The sequence below is a fragment of the Mesoplodon mirus genome, assembly GCF_964341445.2.
Source record: "Mesoplodon mirus genome assembly, chromosome: 14".
Classification (NCBI taxonomy): domain Eukaryota; kingdom Metazoa; phylum Chordata; class Mammalia; order Artiodactyla; family Ziphiidae; genus Mesoplodon; species Mesoplodon mirus.
This window is the reverse complement of record NC_138990.1, coordinates 87,610,823-87,629,750: the sequence shown is the minus strand read 5'-3', so window position 1 is coordinate 87,629,750 and position 18,928 is coordinate 87,610,823. Positions and strand designations below refer to the sequence as shown.

The window sequence follows — 18,928 nt, the reverse complement described above, 5'->3', positions numbered from 1 at the left end:
GTGATCACATAAATCAGTATAAATTATACACTGTAATTAAAGACATGTTAAATGCCACTTCCTTATTAAAGATGTATGTTTCATTGAAGTAGAATTAAACTAAATTGTGCTTATGAATTATCTTGAAATGCTTTTCTTTTTTTCCATCTATCATTTTTTTCTTTTATTAAGTATTTGAAGAGTTAACAACTTGAAACTTGTCAGTTACTTTATTGCTAGTGGCAAACATCATTGTCCAGTCATATGTGGCACTTGTTCTTTGTTTCTGTGATCTACTTTTATGTAGTTTTTCTGCTTTATATATTTTGTTCTTAAAGTGACATGTTTTAATTGCAAAGTCTTAACCTACCCCCTGAACTTACTTTCTTGCACTTACTATATCATGTAATAATTGTTAGCGGGTCAGTGAATGTTTTTTTTTTCATAAAGAAACTATATTCAGAAATAGTTCCTGAAAGTTGGTTAAAACTTTATAATTTATAAATATTGAGGTTATGTAGTAGATTTCTTGGGTGTTTAGATGCTCTTAAAGATAACAGACAGAACAGGCTATTTTATCCATCTCTACGGAAAGTTAAACTAGTGATTTGAACCATGTGGAAGAAGATCAGCATGGTGTGGTCTAAAGAGCATTGTAGTAGGAGTCATAGGACTGGCTTATTTCTTTGCTGCTCTGTAGCTATTGAAACTAAGCAGGTCAACCTTAAGAGGCTCTTTGCTCAATTCCAAAATTGGTTAATGTTTGTTTATTTTTGATGTCAAAGACTGTGGAAATGTGTTAAATGTAAAGGATTAAACAGTGTGTCAACAATAGATTGACCTTATATATCTTTTAATAGCTTTCATTTCATTTTCGCTTAGCTCATTAGTATCTTACAAATTCCCTCTGACTTAGTTGGGCAGCTGTTATTTCTTTTTTATAAATAAGGCAGCAGAGACCCAAAAATAAGTGACTTGAGCAATGAAACAGCTATTGAGCCCCAGAACTAAGAGAGAAACTAGTTGTCTTGATTCCTGGGTGTGAGCATTCTTCTTCCCTACCTTGTGTTAATGAAAAATATTTTCTCTGGGTTAATTGATATCCATTTAAAAATTTCATGGAAGGAGAGTCCACAATTCTCTCCTCATTTCTATTTGTGTTTATATATTACCTAATGAATCCACTGTTAGAGGCTCTCACACCATCATGAGTTAGTAACTGATAGCACTAAAAACAAATTTTAAAGGTGGTTGCTCCATCCAAAACACTGTGTTTTAAATAATACTCAATAAGTATTTGTTGAATGAAATAGCTGACTTTAAAACAAATCAGTTTGTTATGTTAAAATGCCTTTATTGATAAGGGTAGAATTGAGAAGTTCAGGTTTTGCCCATTTTCTCTTGTACTAATTATAATTGTTTAATATAATAGTGTAAAAACTTCAATAAGAAGAGGCTTGTTTATTGGTAGGCAGCACTGACTTCACAGAGAGGGTGAAAAAAAAGCCTGATGAATAAAGGGAAAACTGGATCAAATGGAAAAATCATAAACTTGGAAGATGCACAAAATCTTGAATTCCAGGATATAGTCTCAGGGAATCCTTAGAGCCTCATAAAAAGTATTATAATTATTCTTTTATTTGTACATTCTGGAATATTCTTTTAAGATGGTGGTTCTTCACAAGAGGTACACTTCAGAATCACTAGTTGATACGTGTGTCCAGATCCTGCCCTGGGGAATTCTAAATGTGTAGGTGTGGGATTGTGCCTGTGTACTTGTACATCTGGATCTAGAGGGAGTTCTGATGTGTGCTGTGATTGAGAGCCATTCCTGCAGGATAGTGTTTCATAAAAGCATATTCTGCAGGCCACCTGTATCAAAATCACCTGGAGATGTTGGTTTAAAGTACAGATTTCCTATGCCCAGTTCTGGACCTTTTGAATCTGAACCTTTGGGCATGGGTCTTGAGCATTTGAATTTTTAATAAACATCTTAGGCTGTTTTCATACTAAAGTATGGGAACGACTACATTAAGGTAGTGTTTATGGATCTCAATGTATTAGAGGTTAGAGAAGTCAACTTAGTAGGCCACAACCTGAATTTAAAAGAACATGAAATATAATAGAAAATGTTGAGTGCATGACATGTAGTAAGGGTGAACTTAGATGGCATTTATGTGTGTATGTGTGTGTGTGTTCTGGGTTATAGTGCAACATGTATTTCTTACTGGTTTTCAGGTTTTAAAAGTTTGAAAAATAGTGCTTTAAGGAATGAAAAGCCCTTAAATTATGTAATGTAAGGGAAGTGTTAACATGTCTTATTCTGAATTTTCACACATACTATACGCACTCAGGTGAAGATGAAACTTTATAGAAGAGGAATCCTCAAATAGCAGACACAGACACATTTAAAATTAAACCTTTGTAACTATAATAATAATAAAGTAATAATTATAACTTTAAAAGTCTGAGGTTAATATATATGTTGTCCTAGTTGGAAGATACTTATTGGTTGTTTAAATATACTAAAGACAGACTTTTGGACTTGTAGGAATGGATGTTCTCTCACTGATCTCCTCCATCACATATTTCTTATTTTTCTTGACTAGCTGAACATTTTATTCTCTTTAAGTATGACTACATGGTCAATTATACCTAAAAAAAATGAGTACATGTATTGTTAAAAATAATTAGTGTCAGTATATACATTTGACAGAAAAGATGCCAATAATTATTGACTAAATGACTTTTTAATTTTAGGAATTATATAGTCAGTGGCAGAAAAGTGGCCAATTTTTTCTGGACTCAATAGCACACAATATAACTTGGGATCCTGCAGGTAAGAATACAAGAAGAATTAACTGAAGTGAAATAACACTTGTCTAGGCTATTGCTTTTTTTTCTTACTTACATGTATTTCAGTTCTGCTTTGTGTAAAATGGTGGGGAACACAAAAGTAAGTAAAACAGGTTGTGCTATTTTAGAGCTTATACTGAAATAAGGAAAATATGCACCATAATAGTGTCCAGCTATTGTAGGAATACCTGTTGTTTTGGGAAGGAGACACTAATTCTTTGTGGGGAATCAAAGTTCCATTGAAGAGGAGCCTTTTGCCATGGGAGTAGATAGATTTTGACAATGAAGGTAGGGATAGGTTGAGGAAGGAAAAAAGAAGTGAATTCTAAGAAGAGATAATGTGTATATGTATCAGTTATCTATTTCTGCATTAAAAAATCATCCTAAAGTCATTTTTACCAATTTACCAGAGTGAGCAAAGGAACAAAGAAAGAAAGCATAAGATATATTCTAGTAATGGTTAGTACTTCATTGAGGCTGGAGTGAGTCTGGTGATGAGATAAGAATACAGCATATATGGAAAGCCTGTACAGTCATGTGAAGAATTAAAGAATTTTAATTTAATTCTTTTTAATTGTATAAAATGTATAGGTTTTTGAAGATGGCTAGTGACAGGCTAAGATTTATGGTTTTGTGAGATTTTTCTGGTAGCAGTAACTTAGAATGATCAGAGACAAGAGGAACAGGAAGATAAATACTGTATTATCTATAATTACCTTTGGAAAGTATGCATTCACAGTAGTCTGAATGAGAAATAAGAACTTGTTTCAGTGCCTTTATCATAGTAGGTGCTCAATTAATATGGAGTGACTAATGAAAGGAATACATGGATATGAAATGCATTTAGGTAGTCGAATTGACATTACTTGACAACTGGATTTCAGATTACTTTTGAGAGTATCTTTGATCACAAGAAGAGTGATATGTAGGAGTTAGAGATAGTGGAACATAAGTTTTATTTGGATGTATGGAATTTGAGATGCTTGCGTATCCTATAGCAGTATTCATTAGATCGTTAGAAATTTGAATCTAAGTGTATGAGAGAAGTTATCTTTGGAACATAGAACTAGAAGTCATCAGTTAAGATAGGTAAGATAAATTTTAATATAGTAGATAAAATGGCTGAGAAAAAATGTTAATTTAGAATATGAAGTTCAGAACCTTGGGAAATTATTTTAGAAGGTAAAAGAGATTATCTTAGATTAAATAAAAATCACATAATGTTTTAAGATGTTTTTTCTCATGAGATTGATGCTTACTAGCTGGTAGCCTACAGGTATATTTTATGCATACAGTGAAAAGAGTGAAAATTTGACCTGGGTTCAAATTTGGCATGTAGTACAGCACTTTGAATATAACTCTAGTCTGGATAGGGTCGCTGATGTCCAGTTTATGCCTGTTTCCTCATAAGATTATTAGCAGTGTCACCTTTACTTTCACAAGTGTTCCTAGTTGGATGATAAATTATATGGTTACTCTATGATAGCACTACAATTTATTGTAATTATTTGTTTACCTTTTTTTTTTATTAGGCAAGGGCTTAGATTCTATTTTATTCAGTATTTTATTTATCTTTAGGGGTCCATGATATATTAAGCTCTCAATAAATGTTTACATATATGACTACAAGTTTTGTGATCATGAGCAGATTACTTAACATACCAAGAATGGTTAACTCACTTTAAATTTAGGTAATATCTATTTCACAAGATAGTTTTTTAATGATCAGATATTGTAGTATATATGAAAGTACTTGGTACTTTCTTTTTTTTTTTTTTTTTTTTTCTTTTTGCGGTATGCGGGCCTCTCACTGTTGTGGCCTCTCCCGTTGCGGAGCACAGGCTCCGGACGCGCAGGCCCAGCGGCCATGGCTCACGGGCCCAGCCGCTCCGCGGCATATGGGATCCTCCCAGACCGGGGCACGAACCCGTATCCCCTGCATCGGCAGGCGGACTCTCAACCACTGCGCCACCAGGGAGGCCCACTTGGTACTTTCTGTAAAAAAGTATTTATATAGGTACTTACCCATAAAAATATTGTTAGCAAGTGAACTGGCTACTTGAAGTCTCATGAACAACTGTAATAAAAACATTTATTATTTGAATTGAGTGATATTTCTTTAGTAATGACATAGTAGTTGCCTGGAATTTTTGTACCTGCAGTCTGTAAGTACTAATTCTTCAGAAGGTAGTATTGATACTGTTATTGATATTGACAGTATTTTAGTTCTTCTAAAATCATCATTACAGAGTAGTATTAGAAGATAACTACTTATTTTCTTAACATATCTAGTAGTGACTTGCCAATATTTCATGACCATTATATTTTAAATCATGATTTATTTAAAATTCACATAAAAGTTTATCATTTTTCTTTTTATAATCAAAAAGTTTAAAATTTAAGTGGTTTGGTTGAGAAATGGGTTATTACTGTAATATATATTGGGGAGCTACTATTACTTTTGTAAATGAACTTTGTAATTATTTATATAAACAGATTTAGAATATATTAAGTGAAATACAGTATTTTGGTTTTGATGAATATTTACTTATTAGTATATGCCAGGTATTGAGATATAAAGAATATTTTTCAGATGGTGCTAGTAAACTGACTATAGTGCCTTTGTGTTGTCTCCAAACCCACTATTGCATCTTGCTTAAATCATAAGACTTACTATTTTAGACTTAATGCTTTTTTTCCTACTTTGATATCTATACTTCTGCCTTTCTGTTCAAATCAATGTATTATGCCATACCTTACCTACTTTTGTTTCATTCCATAACTGGGATGAATTATTTTGTATTCTATATTAATTTCTTAATCCTTCATGGGTTACCTTAGTTTCACCTTTAGTTTATGTTAAAGAAAAGAAAACTTGTCAAAACTGAACTCATAGATACAGAGAACAGATTGGTGGTTGTCAGAGGCAGTGGGCTGGAGTAGGGTGGGGTGGGATTGGGGAGAGTAGATAAAATAGGTGAAGGTACAAACTTCCAGTTACGAAATAAATAAATCCTGGGATGTAATGTATGACATGGTGACTATGGTTAATAATTCTGTATTGTGTATTTGAAAGTTGCTAAGAGAAAGTAGATCTTAAAGTTCTCATCACAAGAAAAAAAACTGTAACCACGTGTGGTGATGAATGTTAAGGAGACTTATTGTGGTGGTCATTTCACGCTGTATACAAATATTGAATCATTATGTTGTAACCTGAAACGAATACAATGATACATGTCAGTTACATCTCAGTAAAAAAAAAAAGAAAACATGTATGTTGCTAAGCTAAACAATGGAATGATAACCATATTTAAATGGAATATCTCATTAGTATCAATACTTTCTGGGCTGTTTTTATCCGTCTATAGGACTTTCCACCTACTTGCTACTATTTATTGAGCTTCTGCTAAGTGCCTAGCCTGTGCTAGATATGTAATACATATTATAGCTAATTCTTACAACCGCTCTACACAAATTTCTAATTTTATAGGTGGGAAAATTGAGGCTCAGAGGTTGCCCAACTCGATCAAGTTCACATAGCTAATTGAGTAACTTATTTGGGATTTAGACACAAGGATTTCTGATCTAAAGTCAGTGTTTTGCCACAGACTCACTTTTTAAATACAGTGATCTTTCCAGAGAGATAGAATGCCTTATTTATTGTCAGCTTTTTGGCCAAAATTATACCCCCTTTATTTTCTTTGATAGCACAATCTTCTACTCAGTTCCCCAAGTCATAAAGTTGTAATCTATCCTTGAAACCTCTTGTATCTCTCTGTTTTTTACTTGGTGTCATGCCATGAAAATTCTGTTCTTTTTTTTGAAATGGCTTTTAAATCCATGCTTATTACTTTAATATTTGATTCAGAGCCTCATGATTTCCCATCTGTATTTATTATTGTCATTTAACCAGATTTCCCAGCGTCTTACGTTTTTCCTCATCTTGCCTATCTCTAGAGTTATAAAGAATCGTAATTTACCCTTCTTTGTTTACTGGAGTTTTTTTAAGTATGATGAAAATTATGGATTATCTCTCTAGAAAAATACGCAAAGTATACCTATAACTTTCGCATATATGTCATTGGAAGGAGGTTTATGGGCATCTTCATGTCCATCTGTTGACAGCCCCTCCCAGTTGAGACCCCTTGTTCTAAAATACAGATCCACTTATGTAAATTACACCCCCCTAAATAAAACCTTTAACTTCCATCTACCTATAACAAACTCTGAACCCTTTATGAACCTCAAAAATGCTTCACAGTATGATCCCTTTTTTCCAAACTTATTTCTTTTTCTAGGTCTACTATGTACCTTATCCCTTAACCATAATGAGATGATGAGGCATTCTCTGGAATATATTTGAACTGCATGTTTTCATGCTTCTGTTCATAATATTTCTCTACTGGAATGTGAACCGATCATGAAAAAGGACAGTCTTTCATTTCTTATTGTATTGCCAGTACCTAGCACAGTGCCTGTTACAAAGAAGATGCTCATTAAATGTTTGTTGGATGAGAGATGATAAGATCTGTTCCCTTTTTTGTCTAAGCTTCTTCAACAAAGTTAAAATATAGCTTTACTCCCCCATACCCCAAATCTCTTTTTGTTATTTGACTTTTTAAAAAAGTTGTATTATCTTTATAGTATTAAATAAAACTCTTGATCATGTACTTAACTCACTAATTAAATACCTAAATAATAATTGGTGAATGATATATATATTTTTAGGCAATCGTCTTTTAACTGGTTCTAGCTGTTTGCAACTGTGGTCCAGTGCTAACCTGGAGAAATCAGCTGAAGATGAAAATCCAGATAAAACAGATCTTAACTTTGGGGATTGGAGATGCATTTGGCATTGCAAGTAAGCAATTAATTAGGGGATTAAACCAATAAACCTGTTCCATGTGGTCTTATAAATGCATTTTAGTTGGTGTAAAACCATACTAACATAAAAAGTATTGATTTTGACATGCCTTTTCTTATATACAGAGGATTCACCATTTCCCATGTTCTGCAGACCCTTTTTTACTTTTTTTAAATTGTTGAATAAACAACTAGGAAGAAACATAGAAATGTGTTAGGCCTATATGAAGATAGTTAAATAAGAACTTGCTAAATTATACAAAAGGAGACAGAGACACCTGTCATGCTTCTGAATGGAAGCTTTCCTATTGTGAAGAAGTATATTTTTCCCAGACTAATCTGTATGTTGAACATCATCCTTATCAAAATCTCATTGGAATTTCTACTTTTGAGCATAGTTCAAAATTTTATTTACAAGGACAAATATGGGAAAATCAGGAAAATCCTGAAAGAAGAAAAGAATGAAGATATACAGTATAGTAAAATGAATTCTAAAGCTACAACTGGTCAAGCAGTTTGTTGCTGATACAGGAACAGATAGATTAGGGTCCAGGGTAAGACCCAATTATACATGGAGATTCAGTATATAAGGTGGAATTTTACATCAGTGGGGCAACTTGCTAGCTCTGTGGAGAAGAAAACGACGTTAGAATCTCTTTCATACTTGGCACCAAAATAAATTTCAAAGGAAGAAGAAGCAATATCTATACAATGAAAAAATTGTAGAAGAAAACATCGGTGAATTGTCATAGTTTAATACTACCATGTCCAGTATGATAGCCGCATTTCACTGGAACCCTTGAAATATGGCTAGACTTAATTGAGATGTCCTAAAAGTATAAAATGAACACTAGATTTCAAAAACTTTGCACAAAGAAAAAAATGTAAAACTCTTATTAAATTTTAATTGATTACACATTAAAATGATAATATTTTTGATATATTGGATTAAATAAAATATACTTAATTTCACCTGTTTCTTTTTACTTTTTTAAATGTCACCACTAGGAAATTAAAAATTACATATTGGGCTAACATTTATCATTTGTGTTCTATCACTGTTGGATGAGAAGCGCCGTTTTAGAGTTATGGAAAAAATTTCTAAGTATGAAACCAAAACTAGAAACTGAAAGGAAAGAAAAGGAAAAAATTAATAGTTTTGTGTATCAATAAAAAATTTCTGTAAAGCAAAAAGACCATAAGGAAAAGAACCAAAAACTTGTTGGGAAATATGTACAATTTTGGGTTAATGCCTTTTTTAAAAGCAGGTCTTAAAAATTAACTAGAAAATAACAGATATCTCAAAAGTAAACAAAAATGGACAATGAAGAGAAAATTTTTTTTGAGAAAATTTTTAAACTGTAGTACATATGAGTAATGAGCATATTAATAGTTGATTGACCTCACTCAAAATCAAGAAATATGAAATATCCATAAAGAAGAGAATGAATAATACCCATTACGAGTGAGTGGAGAAAAGGTATTCTAATATACTGTTAATAAGGATATACAATTGATGTCACCTTTATAGAGATCAATTTGGAAGTGTGAATCAACAGCCTTACTTTTTCTTATGCCCTTTAGATAGCAAGTCCAAGTTTCTTTCATTCATTCAACAAATATTTGTTGAGTGCTTATCATGTTCCAGACAGTGGTAAAAGTGCTTAGAATATAGCTGTGAACACACAGGGGGAGATAGACAATACACCAGTAAATCAGTATGACAGGATGTTAGGAATGGCGTTCTCCCTGAGTTAGTTTTACATATTTTTTAAAAATTTATTTTTTAAAATTTTGGCTGTGTTGGGTCTTTGTTGCTGCGTGCGGGCTTTCTCTAGTTACGGTGAGCAGGGGCTACTCTTCGTTGCGGTGCGTGGGCTTCTCATTGTGGTGGCTTCTCTTGTTGCGGAGCACGGGCTCTAGGCGCACGGGCTTCAGTAGTTGTGGCTCGCAGGCTCTAGAGCGCAGGCTCAGCAGTTGTGGTGCACGGGCTTAGTTGTATGTGGAATCCTCCCAGACCAGGGCTTGAACCCGTGTCCCCTGCACTGGCAGGCGGATTCTTAACTACTGCGCCACCAGGGAAGTCCGCTGAGTCAGTTTCATATGAAGCAGTAATAAGGTATAAATCATATACCAAAGTCAGAGTAAGGCAGACCTCCTATATATATAGAATATACAAAGGAGATTTCAAAGGAGCTGGTTCCATGTTTTTTTTGCACCCCCCCCCCAGCCAGATCATGGGTGTTAAAAAGGGTTTACATGTAGAGAGGAAATAAGATTTTGCAAAGATAGTCTTTAGAAAGAGCTAATGGGGGAGAGAAGAACAAAGAAGTGCTATAGTGCCTTCACTGCAGATCTAGTAAGGGGATTCCTTGGGTTGAACTGAAAATTTGAAATGTATTTCTTGCATTTGGGAGAGGGGAAGGATCTTAAGTTAAATCATAATCAGTTATACAGTGGTAAATTGGACTAGACATACTAATTGTTTATTTGAGGTGGTTTGTTATTTAAGTAAGCAATAAAGCCTTGGAATAGAAACTATGCCAGTTTTATTATAGGATCAACTGAAGATTACCCTAACTGGAATACATTTCAAAGTTGGGTTTGATCATACATTTGTGGTGCATTTAGAACACTGCTTATACCTGTTAGATGAGGACCAGTAGGTACGATAGAGAATAATTAAATAGGGTAGGGGGAAGAAGAGTAGAGGTGACGTTTGAGTATAGACCTGAAGGAAGTGAGTGAGTAAGCTATGTGTGTGTATCTTCTGGTGAAGAACGTTGTAGGAGGAGGGAACTAGTGCAAGGCTCTGAGGTAAAAGTGTATGTTACCTTGTGGCTGGAGTAAAGTGAACAAAGTGAGGAGTAATAGGGGAAATGGTCAGAGTCAGAAGTCAGCTTATAGGTTATTGTGAGGCTTTTGCCTTTTATTTATTTATTTATTTATTTATTTATTGCGGTACGCGGGCCTCTCACTGTTGTGGCCTCTCCCGTTGCGGAGCTCAGGCTCCGGACGCACAGGCCCAGCGGCCATGGCTCACGGGCCCAGCCGCTCCGCAGCATGTGGGATCTTCCCAGACCGGGGCACGAACCCATTTCCCCTGCATCGGCAGGCGGACTCTCAACCACTGCGCCACCAGGGAAGCCCTTGCCTTTTATTTTGAGTGAGTTGGGAAGGCCTTGGGGGTTTTAAGCAGAGGGTGTGTTGAGATCTGTTGGGTTGGCCAAAAAGTTCGTTCGGTTAGTGAATACGTTCAATAAAGTTCTTCGTGAAAATGAAAAATGTCTCTTATTTTTACTTAAAACCAAACGAACTTTTTGGCCAACCCAGTGATTCCCTTTTAAAAGAACTGCTTTAGCTACTGTTTTAAGAAAAGACTGTAGGGGCAACAAGGTCACAATCATGGAGACCAGACTTTTTTTTTTTTTTGTGGTACACGGGCCCCTCACTGCTGTGGCCTCTCCCATTGCGGAGCACAGGCTCCGGACGCGCAGGCTCAGTGCCATGGCTCACGGGCCTAGCCGCTCCGTGGCATGTGGGATCTTCCCGGACCGGGGTACGAACCCGTGTCCCCTGCATCGGCAGGCGGACTCTCAACCACTGTGCCACCAGGGAAGCCCCAGACTTTTAATTATTTGTTTTAAAGATGTTCTTAGGATTAACCAGATGCATAAACATGTGTGTGCAAAAATGTTCACTGTACTACTTAATGTTCATGACGTATTTTAAAATAAATATTACAAAGCAAATTGTAAATATGGCATCAGTTTCCATCTCCTTTCCCACACCCTTCCACAGAAAGTAGATGGAGAGGGAGAGTGGAAGAGGTCTGGAAGTCAGTGTATTAAAATGTTAACCGTGATTTTGCATGGGAATGTGGTATTGGTGAAGCTATGGATGATTTTATTTTCTTCCTTTCACCCATTTGTATCAATATTTTCTGTTATGTATTTGTAACATTTAAAATCAGGGGAGGGACTTCCCTGGTGGTCAGTGGTTAAGACTTTGCGCTCCCAATGCAGGGCACCTGGGTTCGATCCCTGGTCAGGGAACTAGATCCCGCATGCCGCTCTTAGGAGCCCTCATGCCGCAACTAAAAGATTCCGAGTGCCACAACTAAAGATCCTGCGTGCAGCAACGAAGATCCTGCGTGCCGCAAGTAAGACCTGGCGCAGCCAAACAAACAAATAAGCAAACAAACAAACAAATATTTTTTAGAAATCAGGGGAAAAAAGTTATTTTTATTTGGAATGAAATGTGACAGAATACCTCTTTGGCCTGCTTTACAAATAAATTTAGGATGAATCTGTCTAAGCATGAACTTGGGTAAAGAAAAGGAAAGCAATCATAGTGAGAAGTGTCTTGAGATCAGTATATACAGGTAGCCAAAAGGGAAGGTGAGAAAGGGAAATGAGCCAAAGCTCCTTGGAGAAGAAAAGACAACTATGTACCAAGTATGTTGGTGAACTTGGAAGGCCTAATCCATGATAGTTGCAAGTCTCCCATTAACCCATACGTAATCTTTAATTATTGCAAATGCTGCCTTAAGGCAGAATTCGTTTTAAAATACTGATTTACTGGGCTTCCCTGGTGGCGCAGTGGTTGAGAGTCCGCCTGCCGATGCAGGGGACGCGAGTTCGTGCCCCGGTCCGGGAAGATCCCACATGCCGCGGAGCGGCTGGGCCCGTGAGCCATGGCCGCTTGGCCTGCGTGTCGGGAGCCTGCGCTCCGCAACGGGAGAGGCCACAGCAGTGAGAGGCCCGCGTACCGCAAAAAATAAAAAATAATAAAAAAAAAATACTGATTTACTGTCCTTGTAAATGTATGTTGGAATATAAGTATCTATGGCTCTGGAAATTAGATTTCCAGATTAAAAAATGAAACCTTTCTTTCTCACATCCTAAGGGAATGAGACCTATGGCTCTTTTGTCTTAAGCTTTAAAGACTGACAAGTCATTCCTTACATGATTCTTATGCATGGATATTTTTACATAAAAAATAATTTTTATATTTAATATTAAGTTTTCTATTTTTTAATTTATTTTATATTTATGAGATATACTTAAAAGTGAGTGTGAAACTTGTGTTATCACAAAATTTTCTATTTGAAGCAAATTGCTGAATATAGTTTAGAGAAGTAATGTTGCATTCTCTTATTTAATTTTCCTTGAAAATTATTTCTTTTCTGTTTAATTTACAGAACTGCTTCCCAAGTTCATTTAATGAAGTTTTCACCAGATGGCGAATTTTTTGCCACTGCTGGGAAGGTAATTTGTAAAAATACTATTGTCAAGTTGTGTTTATGGTATATTTTGAAATGTCAGAAAAAATTAGCTGGTTTCATTAAGTTGAAAACATTTTCTGTTAAAAATGTTAAATAGCAAAAATTGGCTAAATATTGTGTTAAAGGCAGTATGGTATAATTGAAACAACATAGATCAAAGGTAGATCTGGGTATAAATTTGCCATTTACCAACTGTTTGATCTTGGGCAAGTAGTACTCTCTTTGAGCCTTGGTTTTCTCATGTATAAACTGAGGATGATAGTACCTACCTCATAGGTCATTGATCATCAGATTAGTTTAGACAGTGTATGTAAAGTGCCTGGCACAGAGTCATGGATGAAGTATACTGTCAGTAATCAACTATAGCTACTGTTTATGTTATCTTTTAGCTGACAGCTGGATTAGGCTGTATTTACAGTAAAAGAATTTACAGACTTTCTAGAAGGACATTTGTAACTTTTCTTCGTTATTACCTGTTTATTTCAGAATAATGCATTCCCTTGAAATTATTTTTATTTTTAATCATTGGTTCACAGAGCACTTTACATACAACGAATAGTCTGAAGTTATTGTTCCCATGGCTCAAAACCTGCAGACTAAGAATATGAGATATACCTTAAATCCTCAGTGAGGTTTTTTTAGGATAAAAGTAGAGCTGTTTAATCTAATTGACTTTACAGTCAGCTTTGGCAATGCAATTAATAGCTTAAGAACAGAACCTGGTACATGCTAGTCTCTCTTGTTCTTGCTTTCCTTCTCAAATTAGGAGATGCAATTTTGATTGTGCTTAGGATATTTTACATAGTAGTAGTTGCTAACTACTTATCATCAACATTTTCTTTGAACAGTCACATGGTAATTTATAAAAACTGTGTTTTCAAAAATCAGCAGTCTTTCGAAATCTGCTAATGGTAATGCTTTCTTATTTGGTATTTGGCTAAGTGGGCACGTGAAGCCTTAACTTCATCTTTAGGTCTTTCCTAAATGACTTTATTTTCCATACCAAATGGTAACTAGCATTTTCCTTAAACCAACCCTTGCAAAATACACACATTCACACACATTAATTCTTAAAGAACAGTTAAGGAATGCTATAAGAAAAGTATCAGAATCAGAGATTTTCTTCCTAATTTCTCCATGCCCAACTCCTCTTCACATCCCTAAGTTCCTTTAATTGGGAAGAAAAATCTTACTTTTGGTATTTGACTTAACCTTTAATTTAATGATCTGGATGTTTTTTGTTTTTTTTTTTCCCCTTAGGATGACTGTCTTTTAAAGGTATGGTATAATGTAGAAAACTGGCGGACATCTGTTACCTCTCCAGATAAAAGTTCAGAAAAACAATCCCAAGGAGAAATTGACTTTTCTTTTGTATATCTGGCCCATCCTCGAGCTGTAAATGGATTTTCCTGGCGTAAAACAAGCAAATATATGTCTAGGTCAGTGGATTAGTCATTTTTTTCATGTATTAAGAGAACGTCATCTTTGTGACTTTGACTGCTTTTCTCACTTTGAGAATCATCGCTTTAGGATTTTTGCCTATGAAGGTTCAAGTAATACTAGATAGTTCTTGGACTGCAGACCTCTGGCCACCGGTCAACTATGGTTGACGCTTAAGAGGAGAGCCATATGAAAGGATAATTTACCTCTAGGTCAGATATCTTTGAGTGACAGAGTTGTGCATCCTTTTCTTCTCTATGTTATGTATCCAATTCTTTCATCTCTTAATCATTCTCCAAATTGCCATTTGCATCAACTTTTTCACATTTTACTCCCTTATCTTGTCCCTTCTATATCTCCTCTGTTTTCCCTTCTTTTTTTAATTAAAAAAAAAAGGCTTTATTGAGAACATATACCATAAGGCCTCAAATATTTCTTTTACTGCACCCAGCATCTTTGAGGAGAAGTGCATGGGTTAATACATTATGATGCCCTAAACTAGGTATTAGTTTAACCTACACATGCATGCACAAACACACCTGTTAGTACTTCTTTTCTTTCCTGTAGTCCTTGCAAGACTTGATAATCCTGTTGAATTTTTGCCTATATTTAGTAAGTTACAGAGCTATTGTATTACTTAAGTATAGGTAGAAATCCTTTTTGTTCCACATGGCCATTTTCAATTTGGCCACACTATGGATCAGTACAGGTTTTCCCTTATCTTTTTGTCATCTGAGATGTCTTAAGCTGATCCATGGTAGCATACCTAGATCATTTGTTGACTTCAGTTTTGCTCTTCTGAGCCAGCAGAGTATACCTAAATTTTTTAAAAATTATTTTAGACATTTTTTAGAGCAGTTTAAGGTTCACAGCAAAGCTGAAGGGAAGGAACAGAGATTTCTCACATAATCCTGTCCCCCACATATGCACAGCCTCCCCCATTATCAACATCCTCCACCAGAGTGGTACATTTGTTACAGTTGATGCTTATTTCAACACATTATTTTCACTTAAAGTTCATAGTTCACTTTGTGGTTCACTCTTGGTGTTGTGCATTCTATGGGTTTGGATAAGTGTATAATGGCATGTATCCATCATTGTTATACCTAGACTTTGTTGAGCTAGTTTGGAGTGCAGTAGTTACCATTCTTCCTACCTCAGTCCTACAGTCTAACAAAGCATAGGAGTAGGACACTGTAGGTACAGTGATGGTTCTTTTGTTAGAAGTATGTTTCACAGTTTTTGGGCTAAGGGAGAGTGGTGTGGGCAATCTGTATTGTTAGCAAAAGCACCTTCACTCCAGCTTCACTTTGAGGACTGTTGCTCTAGTACCTCTGAGACCATTGCCCACACGTATGAAAACATGTTGAGAATAGAATGAGCTATGACAAATGTAAAGTGAAAAAAGCTGTCATCACAAACCGTTAACCTTTTAGAACTATCAGAAGATTACATTATTTCGGAGGCTGATTTCTTCTTCTATTCCAGGTATTTTCATATGCAGCCAGTTAGACCACCAGAATACTAAAAAAGAGGCTTGTGAAATATTGTATCTTTTGAGAGAGGACAGTCACATCTGCTCCTGACCTAGTTCACTTAGTGTTGGCGAAAGTGATCACGGTGGACGCAGAGGCAATACCTTAAACTGGGGCATTACGAATGCCCAATGACAGCAAAAAGGCATATTAGGGTTTTTTTTTTTTGCCCTGCTTATTTTATCTCTTATCAACTAAATTCTACAGCATAGGGAACTGATACAGAACTAGACTTTTCTGTTAGTTATGGCATCTTTTCAAGGTTTCCAGAATTTCACTTTTGGATCCATTTCATTAAAGAACCAGCTAATCTCCCTTAGTTCTTTTAGTTTTCATTTTTGTTTCACCAGCTGCCTGCAGGTATATAGTGGGAAGGCTGACCCTTTCTCATGAGGATGAAAGAGATCCCATCAAAGACCATTATCCTTTCTGATATGGAATCTTAAAATTAAGATGCTTAACCAAATGGTAATACTTTATACAAAGGGCCTGCTGGCTTGAGAGAGAAGAATGGGGAAGTGTTTGTAATGAGCATGTACTTCTTTACAAGTTAAAAATTGATGTATGTAGGACAGGTTAGGAGGTCTGGTTATATCCCCCTAAAACGCCCAAAAGTTGGTTCTACATAACTAGTTTCAAAAGCATCTCAGCCTGTTGTTTCATCAACATAGGGCAGCTAAATAAAATAAAATTTACAAAAAAAGGACAGCTGTTGCAGACACTTACCCATCACATGGTTGCCCCATATAAGGTCATTCATTTATTTATTTATATATATATATATATATATATATATATATTTTTTTTTTTTTTTTTTTTTTGGTTGGAGAGGAGAGTGCTATACCTGAATATGATATGCTTATTGGAGAGAGAATAAGATACCTTGATGAAGAAGTGAGGAAGGGGGAGGTATTGCCTGAGCAGTGCCTCAAATACATCAGGATATTTCTTCTATGCCATGCTTATATTACCTGCCAGCTGTTTGTAAGGCGTGGCATTATTTGTAAGGCGTGGTATCCTGAAGAGAGTCATCTGGGGTCGAAGCCCTGTCCATGCTTCTGAGTTGTGCAACTTTTTAGCTTGCTTTGTTGGTCTTGCCTAAGTTCTGTACCTCTCCTGATTGCTGTCTGTTCAGGCCTTTAGTCTCCTATCTTCTGCTCTTTCTTTATAAGCCTTCCCATTCTGCCGTTTACTGATTGGCACTATGAACCTTGAACTTCCATATTGCCTTTTTGTATTTTCTTCTGTTTCTGTTTATTTTTAATCTCATTGCTACTGCTTGTGTGTATGTAAATGTACTAGAGAGAAACGAAGAGAGGGAAGGAGGGGAGGAAAAGGTCAGAGGGAGATAGAGGGAAAAAGGGAGAAAAATGAAGGAGGAAGAGGAGGGAGAGGCACAAGGCCGGGGAAAGGAAGGAGAAACAGAGGGTTTGGAAAGGTAAGAAGAAGGAGGGGCCCTAGGAGGGGGGTAGCGGTGAGAGGTAGGAGAGGTGGAAAGGGAGGGTGGGTTGGAGAAGCTGAGAAGCAGAGAATTATAGGAGAAAGCAGAGGGAGAGAAGCCCAGAGAGTAGATGGAAAGGGGAGAAAAGTAGGGGAGTATACACAGAGGGGGAGGGGAAGGGAGGGAGGTGTTAAAACAGAGGAGGGAACCTGAAGGAGAGAGCTACCAAGACAAAGCAAGCTGTTCTCCCTTTTCTTCCCCTTTGCTATTGTTCTTAAATCAAGTAGATACGTTTGTTTTAAAAAGTGACTACTATGGAATATTTTAATTTTTTTCTTTAACTTACTGGGTTACTTGATAGAAACCTTCTACTGATTGTTCTCTTTTAATCAGATATGTTTGAATAAGTGTCTATTATAGGATATTGCAACTTTTTTTTTTTTTAATTTGCTGGGTTATCCAGTAGAAACGTAGTCTTTGTTAATAGGGTTTCAGCCTTTGAACTCTTGATGCTTATGGGGTTTATTAACATATATGTAATTGTTTTGTTATTATTTTGTGGGGTGGCAAGACAGGAAATGCACTGAAAGTCAAAAATGACTAATGAAGGAGGTGGCTAAAAAATCATGAATTTTTCTATTGCACTTGACTGCTTTTGTCATATGTTAGGCAAGGAAAGAGTAAGTGTACTAGTTACTTTAGCTTATTAGTGACAAGTGCTTGTACCTTTACAGAAAGTAAAAATGAAGCATTGCGAAATAATTCAAATAAACATCCACTGAATAAATCAGAAAATTTTAATAGAAGAAGTCACGTTTTTTCCTTGTTTATTAACTGAGCAAGTATGGTATGATTTCAGTTTTTGTTCTTTAGATGTAAGAAGAATCTTAGACTACTGAAAAAGGAACTACTGAGTTCCAGGCAGAAAAGAAGAGGTTAGCAAGCATTTGCTGTGATGAAATCAAATACCCAACTCAGTTGTAATGGCTTTGGCTAAATACATTACATAAATGTATATTGACATTTTCTTCATTGATACCTTAGTTGGGTGCATTTAAATAATTATAGAAACATTGTAGAATGTGATACTGTGGGAAATTTATACTTTTGCCTCTAAAATCTTTTTATTCCTTAGGGCTTCTGTATGTAATGTACTGTTGACTTGCTGCAAAGATAACATATGTCGTCTTTGGGTAGAGACATTTTTACCAAATGATTGTTTGCTCTATGGAGGTGACTGCAACCATTGGACTGAACCAGTTAATTTAACAAATAACTTCAAGAGAAATCCTTCCAGTAAAGAACGAGTTCAAAATGCTTTAGATGTGAGTGTTTTTGTTAGATGTTATTTCCTACAAGTTTTAAAATCTTTAGTACGTGGCCTTTTTTGTAACATTCATTTTAATTAATATTCAAAGTCATGGATAGTTATGAAAAAACATATATGTCTTAGGAAAACAGTTCTGAGAAGATTTTTGGGTGTTTTTGGGCTCAACAAGTATTCTTAAGGGTTTTGTCTAGCATAAA

General features: G+C 35.7%; 2 protein-coding genes across 6 annotated transcripts in view; one reads left to right on the top strand and one right to left on the bottom strand.

Annotated features, from left to right (window-relative positions):
- The window catches only part of LOC309815695 (uncharacterized protein), a 274,409-nt gene that overhangs the window by 142,242 nt on the left and 113,239 nt on the right, over positions 1-18,928 (bottom strand). The gene's annotated exons all lie outside the window — the stretch shown is intronic.
- LOC309815746 (dmX-like protein 1) overlaps positions 1-18,928 on the top strand; it is a 60,897-nt gene that overhangs the window by 17,114 nt on the left and 24,855 nt on the right. For all 4 annotated transcript variants that reach the window (XM_082642748.1, XM_082642745.1, XM_082642747.1 and 1 more), the window contains exons 4-8: positions 2,740-2,818; positions 7,564-7,696; positions 12,902-12,968; positions 14,246-14,424; positions 18,537-18,726. In XM_082642748.1, the coding sequence (XP_082498874.1) occupies positions 2,740-2,818; positions 7,564-7,696; positions 12,902-12,968; positions 14,246-14,424; positions 18,537-18,726 (648 nt within the window). The remainder of the gene's footprint in view (positions 1-2,739; positions 2,819-7,563; positions 7,697-12,901; positions 12,969-14,245; positions 14,425-18,536; positions 18,727-18,928) is intronic.